At 37.1% G+C, this 18,984-nt stretch overlaps 1 protein-coding gene across 1 annotated transcript in view; it reads right to left on the minus strand.

Moving 5' to 3' along the window:
- Positions 1 to 5,264: 5,264 nt before the first annotated feature.
- The window catches only part of COL6A5 (collagen type VI alpha 5 chain), a 111,513-nt gene continuing 97,793 nt past the window's right edge, over positions 5,265 to 18,984 (minus strand). The window contains exons 38-39 of the mRNA XM_059921933.1: positions 6,717 to 7,406; positions 5,265 to 5,365 (exon numbers count right to left, since the gene is read on the minus strand). Of these exons, the coding sequence (XP_059777916.1) occupies positions 5,265 to 5,365; positions 6,717 to 7,406 (791 nt within the window). The remainder of the gene's footprint in view (positions 5,366 to 6,716; positions 7,407 to 18,984) is intronic.

Raw genomic sequence — 18,984 nt, forward strand, 5'->3', positions numbered from 1 at the left:
ATAATGTATAGACAAGTTTGAGAAATGCAGATTTATAAGGTTCCTTCCTGTGCTTACACTGTTAATTATATCCCCTGCTATGGACTAGACTGTGTGCCCCAAATTCATATGTTGAAGCCCTAACCCCCCCTTGTGGCTGTATTGGAGGTAGGGCCTTTAAGGAGGTGATTAAGGCTAAGTGAGGTCATAAGGGTGGAGGCCTGGTCTGATGGAAGTGGTGTAATTATAAGAGGAAGAGACACCAGGACTCTCCACCATGTGAGAACACAAAAAGGAGGTGGCTGTCTGCAAGCCAGGAAGAGAGCTCTCACCATGAGCCAAACTGGCTGGTTCCCTGATCTCAGACTTCCCAGCCTCCAGAACTGTGAGAAAATAAATTACTGCTGTTCAAACCACCCAGTCTATGGTATATGCTATGGCAATCTGAGCTAAGACATCCTCTCTTACACCCACCCACTCTGCCTCTGATTTACCCCAAGTCCTTCCTCCCAGTGTTGGGAAAGCACACTGAATCAGGAGTTGCTAGACCAGGGTCATGTCCAAGTAAAGCACTAAACCTCTCTAAGCTTCAGTTTCTCCATCTGCATAGGAAGGATATTGATTCCTGTCTCCTGCTTTTGGAGGGGAACAAATGAGGTCATGTTTATGAGATTGCTTATAAACATGGAGCTCTGTACCTGGATGAGCTACATCAGTACCTGCCACTTTCCCTTACTCAACCAGCTTCCCTTCCACCCCCCTACTTGATTTCTCACTTGTGTCCCTTCCTCAGTGTCACCTTCCCAGTGCGTCCTCTCCTCCGTCTAGTCACCAGTCACTTGACCTCACTCCAATTTCCTCCTATCAGAGTTGTCCTTTAGAATAGATACGTTGGCAACGAATTCTCTTAGTTTTCCTTTATCTGGAAATGTCTTTATTTTGTCTTCACTCTGGACAGCTATTTTCGTTGGGTATAAAATTCTGTGTTCACAGTTCTTTTCACTCAGCACTTTAAAGAAAAATGGTGTTCTACTGTTATTTGGCTTCCATGGCTTCTGATGAGAAATCTACAGTCATTTCAATAACTGTTCCTTTCTTTTGTAACATGTACTTTTTCTCAGCTGCTTCCAGATTGTTTCTTTATCTTTTGTTTTCAGCGGTTTGATTATGATATGTCTGAGTGAGGTTTTCTTTGAGCTTTTAAAATCTGTAATATTATGTCTTTTACCAATTTGGGAAGTTTTGGCCATTATTTCCTCAATTTTTTTTTCTGAATGAATCTCTTTCTACTTTCCTTCTAGAATCCCAATGAAACAAATGTTGGACCTTTTGATATTGTTCTTCAGGTCTCCAAGGCTCTGTTCATTGTTTTCAATTTCCTTTCTCTCTTCAGATCATGTAATTAATCTACCCTGAAATTCACTGACTCTTTCCTCTGTCATCTTCACTCTGCTACTGAGCTCATCCAGGGAATTTAAAAAATTTCAGATACTGTATTTTTTACTTCTAAAACTTTTTTTTGGTTCCTTTTTGTAATCTCTATGTCTCTACTGAGAATATTCTTCTGTTCAAGTTGTTTCCCTTTGTCTTATGGAGCACAGTTATAATAGCTGCTTTAATGTCTTTGTCTGATAATTGCAACATCTGAGTCAATTAGAAAGTTGGCATCCATTGTCTTATCCTTTGAATACCATTCACATCTACTTGTTCTCTCTTATGTTACATAATTTTGGATTGTATCTTGAAAAAATTTTTTTTTTAGGTTGAAGCATCTTGGTTTTTAAAACATACATATAGTTTCTATTGAAGTATAGTTGATTTACAATGTGTTAATTTCAGGTGTACAACACAATGATTCAGTTATATATACATACATAAATATACATATATGCATATATGTATATATATATATTCTTTTTCAGATTTTTTCCATTATAGGTTATTACAAAATATTGACTATAGTTCCCTGTGCTATACAGCAGATCCTTGTTGGTTATCTATTTTATATATAGTAGTATGTATATGTTAATCCCAAACTCCTAATTTATCACTCCCTGTCCCTTTCCCCTTTGGCAACCATAAGTTTGTTTTCTATGTCTGTGGGTCTGTTTCTGTTTTGTAAGTAAGTTCACTTGAATTTTTTTTAAGATTCCACATATAAGTGATACCATATGATATTTGTCTTTCTTGGTCTGGCTTACTTCACTTAGTATAATAATCTCTATGTCCATCCATTTGCTGCAAATGACATTATTTCATTCTTTTTATGGCTGAGTAATATTCCATTGTATATATATTCCACATCTTCTTCAAATATTACATTTTATAGACTCTAAATCTATTATAATTCTCTGTATAACTTTAATTTTTTCAGCAGACAATCAATGTGCTAGGTTCAGAATGTCAGTGCCTCACTTTCTGTGGGCAGTGGTTCCAATCTCAGTTTAGTGTCCAAAGCCTTTGCTATCCTGTTTTTGAGTCTTTCCCATCCATGTACAGCTTAGGGGAGAACCTGGGACTTATGTAGTTCCCATAGTTAAAATTAGAGAACCCCTTTCTCCAGCTCTCTTCTCTGAGGCTACCCCCACATGCTGACCAACAGATCCTCTTTTCTTGGTTACTCTGCCCCCAAAGATAAGGGACAGAGTAATTTCTCTTTAAGTTCAGCTATCTAGCCTTCTACTCAGCTCCAAACTGGAGCCCACCTTTAGAGCAAAACCATGAGAGAAAAGAAGAAAAAAATGGAGATTTCTTCTATGATCTTTGACACACAGGGGGCCCTTTTCCTAGTTCTTCTGGCCAGAAATATGGGGGTTTTATCAAGTTTAAGCCACCTGCTCCATGGCCACCATGGAGCTCCAGGACTGGGGCTCTGCACAAGGCCAAAAAAGAAAATGAGAAACTCATGCCCCTTTACAATATCTGCTTCTATTTACTTTTCAGAGTTCTTCAGTAGTTGCTTTTTGTGTTTTGTCCAGTTTTCAGTTGCAATCAGTGGAAGAGAGAGACAGCATGGGCTCACTCCATCCTGAGGCCAAAGTAAGCTTAGTCCTTCTTGACCAGACCATATATTTCATCATATTTATATCTATTTTTCCGTCTTACATCTTATCTTCTCTCTCCTCTTTGCCTATATTTTTCATATTTCCTCTTTCCTTGTCTCTTGTTTTCCATAATTTTGCTGATTTTATTATATTCTATATGCTATCTGTATCTACAATTATACCCATATCTAATATATGTAGTATATATAATATATAACATACAATATACATTGTATATATGTATATGTATACATACATTATATATAATATACATACATTTTATAGATATAGTGTATACCATATATAACATAAGATACATTGTATATATGTATATATGTGAAGTATACATACATATATAGTATTTTACATATGTACTACATACATATATAGTGTTTTATTGCATAATTATACCAACATTTATCATATGTGCAGTTGAGCATTTTTGTTCCCACTTTAAGGCCACTACAAATAGTTCTGTTATGAACATTCTAGTACCTGACCCTTAGCGAATATATATTTTTCTGTTATATACATTGGGATATATATACACTGGGGTAAAATTGTTGGGTCATAGGATATGCACATTTTCAGCATTAGTAGACACCCAGGAATATTTATTTTAAAATAACTTCTCCCATGATTTTGATACATAGCAGAGACTGTGAACAGCTGCCCTCGAACTGACTATGCTTGCCTCTTCTCCATCTCCTATTTTCTCTTTAGCTATACGTCCACAGCCACTTCCCCACGCAGCCTAACAAGGGCACAGAGATCTCAGAGCCACAGCAGCCTTGTCCTCTCCAGGTTCCACTGCGCTGGGGCTCGGCCAGGAGCCTACATCTCAGACAAGAAAAGCCCTGGTCATCAAGAGAGAAAGCAGACCCTGAGTCTTCAAATTCTGGAGGTCTGTCGCTCAGTTCCTCTCCTATCCCATCTCCACAAGAATGCAGGGCTCCTCCTGCTCCCCAAGAACCTGTGGTCCTTACTCTTTTCCCTCTTACGTTTCTATTCCTTGACCCACCCCAGGCATTTATATCTAGTTCTGGTTTTGTCAAGGCCAGTGGCTCCTTTTTTTTGCCCTCCTAGAGTTTTATCTGCCTTGCCCCTTTGTTTTGGGGACCCCTGCAGCCCTAGTTGGTAAGCCCCTCTATTCTACAATCTCTATTTGTCTCCATGAGTTCTCATTGCTCATCTTCTACCAGGGAAAATCCAAACAAACAAGGGTATTTCAGAGTTGTCAACTCTAATGCACTCAGGTTACATTTTTCATCTTGTCTGACATTTGCTAGAGCTGTAATTTCTTCCGAATGTGCCTCTTCCTTGTCTTTCATCATCAGTTCCCTAGTTGAAGAGAGCATGTATAACCTCTGGACCAAATCAGTGGTGGTCCCAGAACTGTTACTATGACCATTCCCTAATTCAAAGAAATGCTGCTGCTGGGAATCTAATTCACCCAAAGGCTCACTGTTCTCCATCTCTATTTCATATACCTCAGGAAGAAGGCTGAAGTGACAGAGAAAAATGAAGAAAAATATGTTAACCAAGTCCCTTTTAGGATTCAGTGTAGATACAGACAGATAATGTAACAGGAATCAATTTTATGCATGTTATTGGAATAGTCCAAATGCAGTTTGTGGATGAAATTTGACTGAGGGGCAACTTTTTAATTCCAAAGGGAAATTAGACATTTGTGCCCATGGTTTAGGGTTCCAAACCAATATTATTCTCATCACTGAACTTTTACTGAGTACTTAGGGTTGGACTTTGCAAAATCAAACTTAAACGAATTCTTCCTGCCAGTCTCCATATGGGTTCTGTTTTTGAAACAGGAAACGTTTTTGTTGCCGCTTTGTGAGTTTTTCTTTTTCATCTCTTTCTTCTGCTCTAAAACTATTACATCTAACCTTTGATATTGTATGTTTTCTGTTTTAACAGTACCCAATATTTGAATGATATGATATAGTTACTAATAAGGTATTAATAGGGGTCTCTTTTTTCATAAAAGCTACAAAATTGGAAACATGGTTCTTTCAAATATGGATCATATTCTATGTACTATTAACACCAGATCTGTGGTGTTGTCACAAATCAGGAACATTTAAAACACACCCCCCCCACACACACACCCACACACCCCACAACGAAACTTGCATCCTGAAAACTAAAATGCCATTTCTTTCAAATTATTTTCTTAAGGACTGTTTCCAGTGGTAGTATTACCCAAATTGTGAATTTGTCAACTCACAATACAGTGTTTTCTGTGCCACCATTCTCTGGGTTGGGAGAGGTGATGTTAACACATTTGGGTCTCATATCTGCAGGGGGATATTTGTTGATGGCACCTGGAGAGAGAGTGGGTGGTTAGCCTAAATTTTATCCTTCCATATTCTATCACCCAAAGTCAGTTCATCTTTTCCTGTGGTTGGAGGTGTTTCCAAGAGCAAGTTAATTTTATAAGGGACTCAGCAAAGTATGAACCTTCTGACTTTGCAATACCTTGTTGGCAAAGTCAGTGAGATATAGCAGTGATTGAGTCAAAAATTCTCATGCTCTGTGTGTCACAGGCTTGCAATATAATTCAAGGATGTCTCTTAATCCCTTATAACATCCGGCTCTCTCACTCTAAAAGGAAGATGTTTCTAGAAGACAGTATTACTATTGAAATTGTCTGCCCTATTTATTTTGAGGTTGGAAGAAAGCATCATTTTTTTTTTTTTTTGCAAGTGACAAGCTTGCCACTAAATATAAATTCTGAGTGCCAAGATGCTGAGGGTTCCATGAGCCCTGGGCTTTATGAGTGCCAGAAAATCTGCATCTCTCTGATTCCCCATTAAACTTGCAGTAGCTACAGACAACCATTCAGGGTGGCCTCTGTCACACTCCTAATTCCTGGCACAGGCCCGGACTTGCTTGATGCTACAAGCTCTTAGGTTTGCTACTATAATCATGCCTGGAATTACAGCTCATGGACAGAGACTGGGCAGTCTCTCTCAAATGCCTACTGTGAAAAGACTCCCTTAAACCCCTTGCCTGGCCGTGCCTGAACCAGCTGTCTGAGACAGAGGCTCTAGAAGAGATTTGTCCCCATGGCTCTTAAGAATTCAAGTCAGAAGCAAAGTTGATTTACAGTGACAAGATGAAACAGAAGTCCTTGGAGTAGGTGGAGGGTGGTGGGAGTGGGGTATTATTCATTACAGTGATACCACTGTAATCGTTTATTAAAGCTTTAGTAATTGATGTATAGTTTAATGGATTAGAGCACAGCTCTGGGGTCACAATGCATAGGATTGAGTCTAGAATTTGCCAACTATTAACTGTCAGCTTTTGAGCAATTGATTTAATGTCTGTGAACCTCAGTTTTCTCACTTGTAAAATGGGAATAATTCTACTTTCCTTAGAGGGCTGTCCTGAGGATTAAATGATACAATCCTTTAAAAAACTTGGCACATAGTAAACACAGATTAGGATTAAAAGACACTTTTCACTTTCTGGCAAAGACCCTGACAGTGGGACAGCAGAGCTCAAGGTCACTAGGACCTGGGATTTTCTCTGTGGTTTTCTCATTGCCTCCTACTCACACCTAGACTCCACCACTCTTGACAAGTGAGAATCATGTTACTAAGTCAACTGGTGGATTGTACAAAGAGGTATCTATTGGAAAAGCAACAGAAGAGAAAAACTTAAATGACTTACGTCTGATTGAATGGACAAATGGCTTGACATATTTGATGATATAGTTCAAATCTGGCTTGTGGGTTCGGCCAAGCTGGACTAAGTGATGATCCAGTGGGTGGCTGGCTAATTCTTCTAATTCCTTGTCATTGTGTAGAGGACCAAAGGAAAACACAAATATGGAGTAGCCCTGACACTTGGCTCTCAGAGATACATTTCTTAAGACTCCCTTGTCTAAAGGGTTGGTTTCACCAGCAGATATAACAAAGATAACTTTGTTTTTCCTCAGGTTGGGGATTCCTACAAAGACATTGTCAATTGTCCACTGTAAGGCATGGCCAATAAAAACATCTCCATTAAGCTGCTGAAGGGAGTCTTGGAGATGATGTTTCATTTGGTGTATACTGTTATAAGTAACCAAATCAAATTCTAGGTAGATGGGGCATTCTTCTGTGTTGGGCATATAGCCTGGAGGAGAGTAGGTCAGGACTGCCACTCTGTCTCCCAAGGTGGAGGTCAGTGGATCTGGGGCCAGGTGAAAGTAATCAAGCACTGAGGTTATAAAAGCTTTCACTTCCTTAAACTCATCATTTCCTATTCTTTGGGAAGCATCTATGAGAAAAGCCACATCCATGTAATATTCTTGAAGAGCGGCATCTCTAAGTTCATAAGTAGGACCTGGTTCTTCTTTTCTGCCACGGTTTTCCTGTCCTGAAACAGAATAACTCAAGTCACTATTTTTAGTAGAAGGAAAACCTTGAAACTCCTAGCCAAGAATGGCAATACACAGCATGAGGTGTTGTCATACTTCATTCCCACACCCATGGTGTACGTTACTAATCAATATCAGTACTTGTTCCCAGATGCATTCTCTAAGTACATCTCTACACAGTGTGTGGAGAGCCATTACCACTTGACAGGTATTGTCACATGTGAAGAAACCTATTTGCTACCCCATCTCTGATCTTTGTCAAAGGATTGATGGATCCTCCAGCTATTTTCATATGCAAGGTGAAAAACATACAGTGATTTTTAGTGCATGCCACATGGTTACAAAATTTGGAGTACATACTGCATGAGATTTCATTATACATAATGACCCCAAGAGAAAAGTAAATATGTCAAAGTCACATTTATTGATGACATCTTTATATACATGCTTAAAATATGCACCATAGTATGATGTCATGAGAAGAAGTATAAATGCTGACTTTAGAATCCAAATTCTGTGTAAGACATGACATACTCTAAGACCTTGGTACTCAAAGTACCAGTCCGCAAACAGCTTATTGGCCCATGACAAGATAAGAAGTTTGCACCATGATGTAAGTCAACTACATCACTAAGCACACAAATTATTTCATCTGATTTTATTTTATTTATTTATTTTTTGTATCAAGACCTTCTCAAGGAAGGAAACAGTGCCCCAGTTACACTCTGATGCTAACTTCTTATCTTGTTGGAGGCCAGCACTTCAAGTGGCTCTGCTCTAAAGGGTCATGAAACCATGTCTACAATCATGGGGACGATGGCTGGTTGGTGAGGTCACAACAGGAAATGTCAGCTCAGAAAGACAAGAGGACGTGGTCAATATTCTTTTTTTTTTCTATGAAAGAAGTATGTTTGTGAACCTAATCAAGCAAGAATTAGATTCCTAACTGGCAAAAACTTATTACTGTCCAATTGTGCTTGGCCCATTATTCATGCTTTGCATCTATTACTTTATTTAATCCTCACAGCAACCACCCTCACAAATGAATTGATTAACCTGTATAAATGCCACAAAAGTTTAATATTGAAATAGAATGCAGAAAAACAACACCAGGGATAATGTTATTAACAAGACAAATACTATCAGATGACTTCTGAATGCTCAATGATCTCTGCATTCCTGGGGTCAACTCCACATTATCTTTTTTTATCTATTGTAGGATTTTTTTCTGACAAATAAAATTTGTATATATTTAAAGTGTACAACGTTCATCAAAAAGTATACAAATAAGAAATGCTAGAGAGGGTGTGGAGAAAAAGGAACCCTCCTACATTGCCGATGGGAATGTAAATGGGTGCAGCCATTATGGAGAACAGTATGGAGGTTCTTTAAAAAACTAAACATAGAACCACCATATGATCCAGTGATCCTACTCCTGGGCATATATCTGGAGAAAACTATAATTCGAAAGGATACATGCACACCAATGTTCATGGCAGCACTATTTACAATAACCAAGACATGGAAGCAACCTAAGTGTCCATAGACAAATGAATGGATAAAGAAGATATGGTATATATACACAATAGAACAGTACTCAGCCATAAAAAAGAATAAAATAATGCCACTTGCAGCAACATGGATGGATCTAGAGATGATCATACTTAGTGAAGTAAGTCAGACAGAGAAAGACAAACATCATATAATATTGCTTATATGTGGAATCTAAAACAATGATACAAATGAACTTATTTACAAAAACAGAAATAGACTCACAGACACAGAAAAGAAACTTATGGTTACCAAAGGGGAAAGCGAGGGGCGAGGGATAAATTAGGAGTTTGGGATTAACATATACACACTACTATATGTAAAATAGATAATCAACAAGGGCCTACTGTATAGCACAGGGAACTATACTCAATATCTTGTAATAACCTATACTAGAAAAGGATTTTTAAAAGAATATATAGATACACATATATATGTATGTATAACTGAATTACTTTGCTGTACACCTGAAGCTAACACAACATTGTGAATCAACTATATTTCAATAAAAAATTTTAAAAATTGAATAAAAAAATTAATAATAAAGTGTACAATGTTTTGATATAAATATACCTTGTATAATGATTGCCACATCAAGCTAATATGGTTGCATTTGATTTGCTAACATTTTCTCCATCAAATCTAAATGAGATCCTTGCCGGGTAGAGTAATCTTGGTTGTAGGTTCTTCCCTTTCATCACTTTAAGTATATCATGCCACTCCCTTCTGGCTTGCAGAGTTTCTGCTGAGAAATCAGCTGTTAACCTTATGGGAGTTCCCTTGTATGTTATTTGTCGTTTTTCCCTTGCTGCTTTCAATAATTTTTCTTTGTCTTTAATTTTTGCCACTTTAATTACTATGTGTCTCGGCGTGTTTCTCCTTGGGTTTATTCTGTATGGGACTCTCTGCGCTTCCTGGACTTGGGTGGCTATTTCCCTTCCCATGTTAGGGAAGTTTTCGACTATAATCTCTTCAAATATTTTCTCTGGTCCTTTCTCTCTCTCTTCTCCTTCTGGGACCCCTATAATGCGAATGTTGTTGCGTTTAATGTTGTCCCAGAGGTCTCTTAGGCTGTCTTCATTTCTTTTCATTCTTTTTTCTTTAGTCTGTTCCGCAGCAGTGAATTCCACCATTCTGTCTTCCAGGTCACTTATCCGTTCTTCTGCCTCAGTTATTCTGCTACTGATTCCTTCTAGTGTAGTTTTCATTTCAGTTATTGTATTGGTCATCTCTGTTTGTTTGTTCTTTAATTCTTCTAGGTCTTTGTTAATCATTTCTTGCATCTTCTCAATCTTTGCCTCCATTCTTATTCCGAGGTCCTGGATCATCTTCACTATCATTATTCTGAATTCTTTTTCTGGAAGGTTGCCTATCTCCACTTCATTTAGTTGTTTTTCTGGGGTTTTTTCTTGTTCCTTCATCTGGTACATAGCCCTCTGCCTTTTCATCTTCTCTACCTTTCTGTAACTGTGGTTTTTGGTCCACAGGCTGCAGGATTGTAGTTTTTCTTGCTTCTGTTGTCTGCCCTCTGGTGGTTGAGGCTATCTAAGAGGCTTGATGGGAGGCTCTGGTGGTGGGTAGAGCTGACTGTTGCTGTGGTGGTCAGAGCTCAGTAAAACCTTAATCCACTTGACTGTTGATGGGTGGGGCTGGGTTCCCTCCCTGTTGGTTGTTTTGCCTGAGGCAACCCAACACTGGAGCCTACCAGTGCTCTTTGGTGGGGTTAATGGCAGACTCTGGGAGGGCTCACGCCAAGGAGAACTTCCCAGAACCTCTGCTGCCAGTGTCCTTATCCCCACGGTGAAACAGAGCCACCCCCCACCTCTGCAGGAGACCCCCCAACACCAGCAGGCAGGTCTGGTTCAGTCTCCCCCTGGGGTCACTGCTCCTTCCCCTGGGTCCCGATGCACACATTACTTTGTGTGTGCCCTCCAAGAGTGGGGTCTCTGTTTCCCCCAGTCCTGTCAAAGTCCTGCAATCAATTCCCACTAGGCTTCAAAGTCTGATTCTCTAGGAATTCCTCCTCCCGTAGCCAGACCCCCAGGTTGGGAAGCCTGACGTGGGGCTCAGAACCTTCACTCCAGTGGGTGGACTTCTGTGGTATAAGTGTTCGCCAGTCTGTGAGCCACCCACCTAGCAGTTATGGGATTTGATTTTACTCTGATTGAGCCCCTCCTACCGTCTCACTGTGGCTTCTCCTCTGTCCTTGGACGTGGGGTATCCTCCTTGGTGAAGTCCAGGGTCTTCCTGTCAATGATTGTCCAGCAGCCAGTTGTGATTCTGGTGCTCTCGCAAGAGGGAGTGAGAGCACGTCCTTCTACTCCGCCATCTTGGTTAATCCCTTGATTTGCTAACATTTTGTTTAGAATTTTTGCACCTATGTTCACGAGGAATGTTGGTCTGTAGTTTCCTTTACTTGTAATGTCTTTGTCTGGTTTTGGCCTCAAAGAATGAGTTTGTAAGCATTCCTTCCTATTTAATATTCTGGAAGAGTTTATGTAGAATTGATATTATTTCTTCCTTAAATGTTTTGTTGAAGTCACCAGTGAAGTCATCTGGACTTGGAGTTTTCTTTATGGAAAGTTTTGAACTACAAATTCAATTTCTTTAATAGGTTTAGGAATATTTAGGTTACTTTTCCTTGAGTGAGGCTTGGTAATTCGTGCATTGCAACTAATTTGCCTATTTCACCTAAAATCTCTAACTTATAGGCAAAAACTGCTTATAATATTCCCTGATTATCCTTTTAATATCTGTAGAATATTTCTCCTCTCTCATTCCTGATATTGGTAATTTGTGTAATTTCTTTTTTACTGGTGAGTTTGACTATGGATTTATCAATTTAGTTGATCTTATCAAAAAACCACTTTTGGTTTTATTGATTTTTCTCTTTTCTATTTCATTGAGTTCTGCTTTAATTTTATTACTTCCTTTCTTCTCCTTACCTTAGGTTTAACTTGTTCTTCTTTTTCTAATTTCTTAAGATGAAAGTTGAGGTCATTGATTTGAAAACTTTCTTCTTTACCAGTATAGGCATTTAATGCTATGAATGACATCCTAAGTACTGCTTTAGTGGAATCTCACAAATTCTAGTATATTGTGATTTTATTTTCATCTATTTCAAAATACTTGCTAATTTTGCCTTTGCTTTTTTCTTTGACCATGGATTATTTACAAGTGCTTTATTTAGTTTCCAAATACTTGGGGATTTTTCAAAGATCTTCCTACTATTGATTTCAACTTAATTCTGTTTTGGTCAGAGAATATACTTGGAATGATTTGAAACCTTTCCAATTTTGAGAATTGTTTTATGGTCTACAGTATGGTCTGTCTTGGTAAATGTTTCACATGTACTTGAAAAGAATGTGTATTTGCTATTTTGTGTGCAGTGTTCTATTAATATCAATTAGGTCAAATTAACTGATACTGTTGTTCAGGCCTACGATATTCCTGCTGATTTTCTGTCTATTCTTTTGTCAGTTATTGAGAGAGGTATTGAAACCCACTGAGGATATTTTCTTTTTTTTTTTAAAGTCTTTATTCTCCTTGAGTTTTATTTTGGATAATTTCTATGGCTACATCTTCAAGGTCACTAGTCTTTTCTTTTATCAAATCTAATTTTCCATTAATCCCATCCAGTGTATTGTTCATCCTAGGCACTGCAGCTTTCATCTCTACAAATTCTATTTAATTTTTTTTTTTTTACATTTTCCATGTCTCTGCTTAACTTTTTAACATATGGAGTATAGTTACAATAACTGTTTTAATTTCTTTGTTAATTCTAACATCTTTGTCAGTTCTGATTTGGTTTTGAGTGATTGTACTTTTGATGATGGGTTCTTTCTGCTTTTTATGCCAGACATTATGAAATTTGCCTTGTTGGATATGGGATAGTTTTATATTCTTATAAATATCCATATGATTTGTTTTGGGAGACAAGTTACATGAAAATGGTTTGATCTTTTTGGGTCTTGCTGTTATGATTTGTTAGGTATGTGCAGAGTGGTACTTAATTTAAGGCTATTTATTCCCCACTACTGAAGCAAGACCTTCCTGAATTTTCTTCCCAGTACTCTATGAATTATGAGTTTTTCCAGTCTCGCTGGTGGTAACAGGCACTATCCCTGGTCCTGTGAGCAATGGGCATTATCCTCTAATTCTTTCAGAAGAATGTTCCCCCATGCTCAGGTCATTTCCTCACATGCTCATGCTATCAGCACTCTGATGAATGATGAAGGAGCATCCTCTGTAGAGCTCTGGGTTTCTCTCTCTGCACAGCTCTCTCCTCTCTGGTGTTCTGTCCTGTGAACTCTTACCACCTTGTTCTCCCTGAACTCTCAGCTCTGTTTCCTCATCTCAAGGAGTATACTGGGTTCCACCTGAATTCCCCTTCCTGAACCATGGCCTGGAAACTCTCTCTTGGCAGTAAGGTGGAGAAATCATAGGGTTCATCTCATTGGTTTCTCATCTCTCAGGGATCACTTTTATTTCTTGAAGTCCAGTGTCCTGACAATTGTTGTTTCATTTCATATATATATATATATATATATATATATATATATATATATATATTTCTTTTTGTTATTTCAATTGGTAGGTAAATCCAGTTCCTATTACTTCACCTTGGGCATTTCTAATAGATGAGAACTAACCATCTTGTTTGAGATATTCCTATATTCTCTCCCTTCTTACAAAGGACTAAGAACTGGTCATTAATGTACCAGACTTTTCCTTTATCAATACATTCATAGTCATTGAACAGGATTTTACATTTCATGAGCTGTTTGAAATCCATGGACCTCCAATCCTCCACCAAGAACCTAGTTTCAAATTCTTAGAATTTTTGATCAATATCAAGATTCTTAATTACTAAATATAAAAGTGGAAGTGCAGACAAAAGCATAAATATATTTGTCTATGCAATGGATGCAATGTAATATACTTTAGCCCTAAAATACTGCCAAAACCTCTTCTAGAGTTCTTGGCAATAGTGTATCAGGATGTGTGAAGATTAGTTAAATGGACATTTCTTTCCTTTTGAGTTTACAATCCTGGAATTTACTAATCATTACCTGCTCTGCCACCAGGATCTCCATTTTGGCTTTTTAAAAAAGGCCAATCAACACACTTTGTTAAAACATAAGGAAAATTATTTCATAAAAGTTCTGGTAGAAGAGGAAGGGGTAGAAATGAAAAAGGAGAAATTACAACTGATATCACAGAGATACAAAACATCATGAGATACTACAATCAATAGTTACATGTCATACATACTACTATATATAAAATAGATAACTAATAAAGACTTACTATATCACACAGGGAACTCTACTCAATACTCTGTAATGACTTATATGGAAAAAGAATCTAAAAAAAGAGTGGATATATGTATATGTATAACTGATTCACTTTGCTGTACAGCAGAAAGTAACACAACATCGTAAATCAACTATACTCCAATAAAAATTAAAGAAAAAAAAACCAGTTACATGTCAACAAATTAGACAACCTAGAAGAAATGGATAAATTCCTAGAAACATACAATCTTCCAAGACTGAATCAGGAAAAAATACACAGTCTGAACAGAGTGGTCACTAGTATTAAAATTGAATTAGTAATCAAAAAGCTCCCAGCAAACAAATGTCCAGAACTGATCAGCTTCATGGGGGAATTCTACCAAACATACAACAAAGTGCTAATACCTATCCTTCTCAAACTATTCCAAAAAATTGAAGAGGAGGGAACACTCCCAAATTCATTGCAGGAGGCCAAAATTACCCTGATACCAAAACCAGAAAAAGACACTACAAAAAAAAGAAAATTACTGGCCAATATCTCTGATGAATATAGATGCAAAAATCCTCAACAAAATAGTAGCAAACCTAATTCAACAATATATAAAAAGGATCATACACCATGATCAAGTGGGATTTATGCCAGGGACACAACAATGGCTCAATATTCACAAATCAATCAGTGTGATACACCACATTAACAAAAGGAAGGACAAAAATCACATGATCACCTCAATAGATGCAAAAAGCATTTGACAAAATTCAACATACACTCATGATAAAAACTTTATAGCACAGGGAACTATACTCAATATTTTGTAATAACCTATATGGGAAAAGAATCTGAAAAAATCTATATATATGTATAAAACACACACACACACATAAGTGAATCAGTTTGATCTACACCTGAAAATAACACAACATTGTAAATCAACTATACTTCAATTTAAAAAAATAAATTAAAAGCAAACAAAACAAAACAAAGCAAAAACTGTGGATATGCAGGAAACATATCTTAACATAATAAAGGTCATTTATGACAAGCCCACAGCTAACATCATATGCAATGATGAAAAGCTGAAAGGTTTTACTCTAAATTCAGGAACAAGACAAGGATATCCACTCTTGCCACTTCTATTTAACATAGTATTGGAAATCCTAGTGACAGTAATCAGACAAGAAAAAGAAATAAAAGGCATCCAAATTGGATGGGAAGAAGTAAAATTGTCACAGTTTGTAGATGACACTACACTATATATGGAAAACTCTAAAGTCTCCACCAAAAAACCATTAGAACTAATAAATGAATTCAGTAAAGTTGCATGATACAAGATTAGTATACAGAAATCTGTTGCTTTTCTATACACTAATAATGAACTCTCAGAAAGAGAAAGCAGGAAAACAATCCTGTTTAAAATCACATCAAAAAGAATAAAATACCTAGGAATAAACTTAGCCATGGAGGTGAAAGACCTATACCTTGAAAACTATAAAACATTGATGAATGAAGGAAATTAAAGGTGATACAAATAAATGGAAAGATAGCCTGTGTTTGTAGATTAGAAGAATTAATATTGTTAAAATGTCCACACTATCCAAAGCAATCTATGGATTTAATGCAATCTCTACCAAAATATCTATGACATTTTTCACAAAACTAGAACAAATAACCCTAAAATTCATGTGAAACCACAAAAGATCCTGAATAACCAAAGCAATATTGAGAAAAAAGGACAAAGCTGGAGATACCACCATCCCAGACTTCAGACTATACTACAAAGCTACAATAATCAAAACAGCAAGGTACTGGCACAAAAACAGACACATAGATCAATGGAACAGAATAGAGAGCCCAGAAATAAGCCCACACACTTATGGTTAATTAGTCTACAACAAAGGAGGCAAGAATATACAATGGAGAAAAGAGCCTCTTCAATAAGTGGTACTGGGAAAACTGGACAGCTACATGTAAAACAATGAAATTAGAAAATTTCCTCATACCATATATTAAAATAAGCTCAAAATGGATTAAACACTTCAATATAAGACCAGAAACCACAAAATTCCTACAAGAGAACATAGGCAAAACACTCTTTGACATAAATTGTAGCAATAATTTTTTGATCTGGCTCCTAAGGCAAAGAAAAAAGAAAGCAAAAATAAAGAAATGGGACCTAATGAAACTTAAAAGCTTTTGCACCGCAAAGGAAGCCATCGACAAAACAAAAATACAGCTTACTGAATGGGAGAAAATATTTGCAAATGATATGACTGATAAGGGGTTAATATTCAACATATATAAAGGGCTCGTAGAACTTGATATCAAAAAAACAATCCAATCAAAAAAAGAGCAGAAAACCTGAAGAGACCTTTTTTACAAAGAAGACATACAGATGGCCAACAGGCACATGTAAAGATGATCAACATTGCTAATCATCAGAGAAATACAGATCAAAACCACAGTGAGATATCACTTCACACCTGTCATAATAGCCATCATCAAAGAGTCACAAATAACAAATGCTGGTGAGGATGTGAAGAAAAGAGAACCCTCCTACACTGTTGGTGGGAATGTAAATTGGTGCAGCCACTATGGAAAATGGTATGGAGGTTCCACACACAAAAAAACTAGAAACAGAACTACCATATGATCCAGCAATCCCATTCCTGGGTATGTATCTGAGGAAAGTGAAGACACTAATTTGAAAAGATACATGCACCCCAATGTTCATAGCAGCATTATTTACAATAGCCAAGATATGGAAGCAACTTAAGTGTCCACCATATGACGAATGGATAAAGAAGACATTACATATATATATATATATATATATATATATATATATATATATATATATACATATACATACACACACACACATGAAATATTACTCAATCATAAAAAAAAATGAAATTTTGCCATTTGCAACAACATAGATGGACCTGGAGGATACCATGCTTAGTGAAATAAGTCATACAAAGACAAATGTTGTATGTTTCTACTTTTATGTGGAATCTAAAAAATAAAACAAATAAATGAATGTAATGAAACAAACTCACAGATACAGAGAACAAACCAGTGGTTACCAGTGAAGAGAGGGAAGGGGGAAGGGGCAAGATAGAGGTAGGGGATTAAGAGGTACAAACTACTATGTATAAAGTAAATAAGCTACAAGGATATATTGTACAGCACAGGGAATATAGCAAATATTTTATAATAACTTTAAATGAAATATAATCTATAAAAATATTGAACCACTATGTTGTACAACTGAAACTAATATAATATTGTAACTAAACTATACTTCATTAAAATAAGAGGAAGGGTTGACTTATCATGTTAGTAAAATATTTTTTCATACATTGCCCACACCAGAAATAGTACTCTTTTTTTCCCGTTTTCTCTTTATAAATGAGCAAAATCTCAATCCTTTTCCAAAGTACCCAGCAGAACTATTTTCTAAAGAGGTATATTTTACCTCTAAAATCTCTAAAAATAGGTTTTCTACCTATTACAGGATTAGCATGAGAATCAAAGAAGTTAAATGCTGAACTTTAAAATTTAGTCAAACACTAAATAATCACCTATGATTATTCTGCTTTGAGTCTAAATTATCTTATTAGGAAAGATTGGGCCTTTAAAAACATTTTCCTTCAAGAAAATCTGGCAGAAGTGTGGATAAAGGTTACCCACAGCTCAGAGCAATGTTGTGTATTTTCTGGAAATGTCACCATGCCAAATTCTTATCTCTAACTCTGTGGAAGAATTTCCTCAGAATGGCAGAGGAGGAAGGGTTTGCTCACTTGTTATGGCTTGAAAGGAATGACGGATGCAGCTGGATTTCCAGGGAAGTGCCCCCAGGGATTAGCCTAATTTCGGCTGAGATTTAAGCCACAGGGCCAGGTGTACTCCAGTAACTTTTGGGAGAAGCGGAGGTGGAAAGGGAATTGAGGGAGATTGAGCCATCTGGACTGGGATTACATATGCTGTGGAGCTATGGTATTTGTGAGAAATCTCAAGATATGCATGAGTTATCTTGTGGTCTGCCTTGGAATTTGTACAGGTGCCAAAATTAGCCATGTGTTCTCTATAGGCAAGCTATATGGACAATTGTGGCTACTTTATATGTACATTTCTGTCCACAAGGACTGCAGCAGATATTTTTCAAGTTAACCTTTTTTATAAGACTTCCTATGAGTCTGGCAATGCTTTCTTTTTCAATTTTTCCATTTTCTCAGTATTGAATTGAGCATCCAGTATGCTTCAGGTCTTGTGCTCAGCTTCATGCCTATCTCCTCTCATTTAATATTCCACACAGCACTATAAGGATGAAATTATCATTGCACCCATTTTACAGATGAGCAAGCTGAGGCTTGGAGGGGGCAAATGACTTGGTCAAGAAAAGACAGCCTGTAAGTGGTAGAGGCAGGATTTGCACCCAGCTCTGTGTAACACCTTCAGAAGAACTGCTCATCAGATTTGAGTGTGGAACAGACACATTAAGGGATACAGTAGCCACCTTGCCAAAGGCCCAGGACTTGGTTTGAAGAACAAGGGTCTCAGTCAATGCTATTCCTAGTGATTGAAGCTACTAAAGAAAATTTTCTTCCAAAAGTAAGCCGTTAAATAAAATTTGCAGTATTTTCTTCTCTAGGCATTATGGAACAGTGGAACAGTTATGAGCAGAACTTTTGGAGTTTGAGGTCAGTCTATACCATTTGTTAGCTC

This window comes from Balaenoptera ricei, chromosome 4 (assembly GCF_028023285.1).
Source record: "Balaenoptera ricei isolate mBalRic1 chromosome 4, mBalRic1.hap2, whole genome shotgun sequence".
Classification (NCBI taxonomy): Eukaryota; Metazoa; Chordata; class Mammalia; order Artiodactyla; family Balaenopteridae; genus Balaenoptera; species Balaenoptera ricei.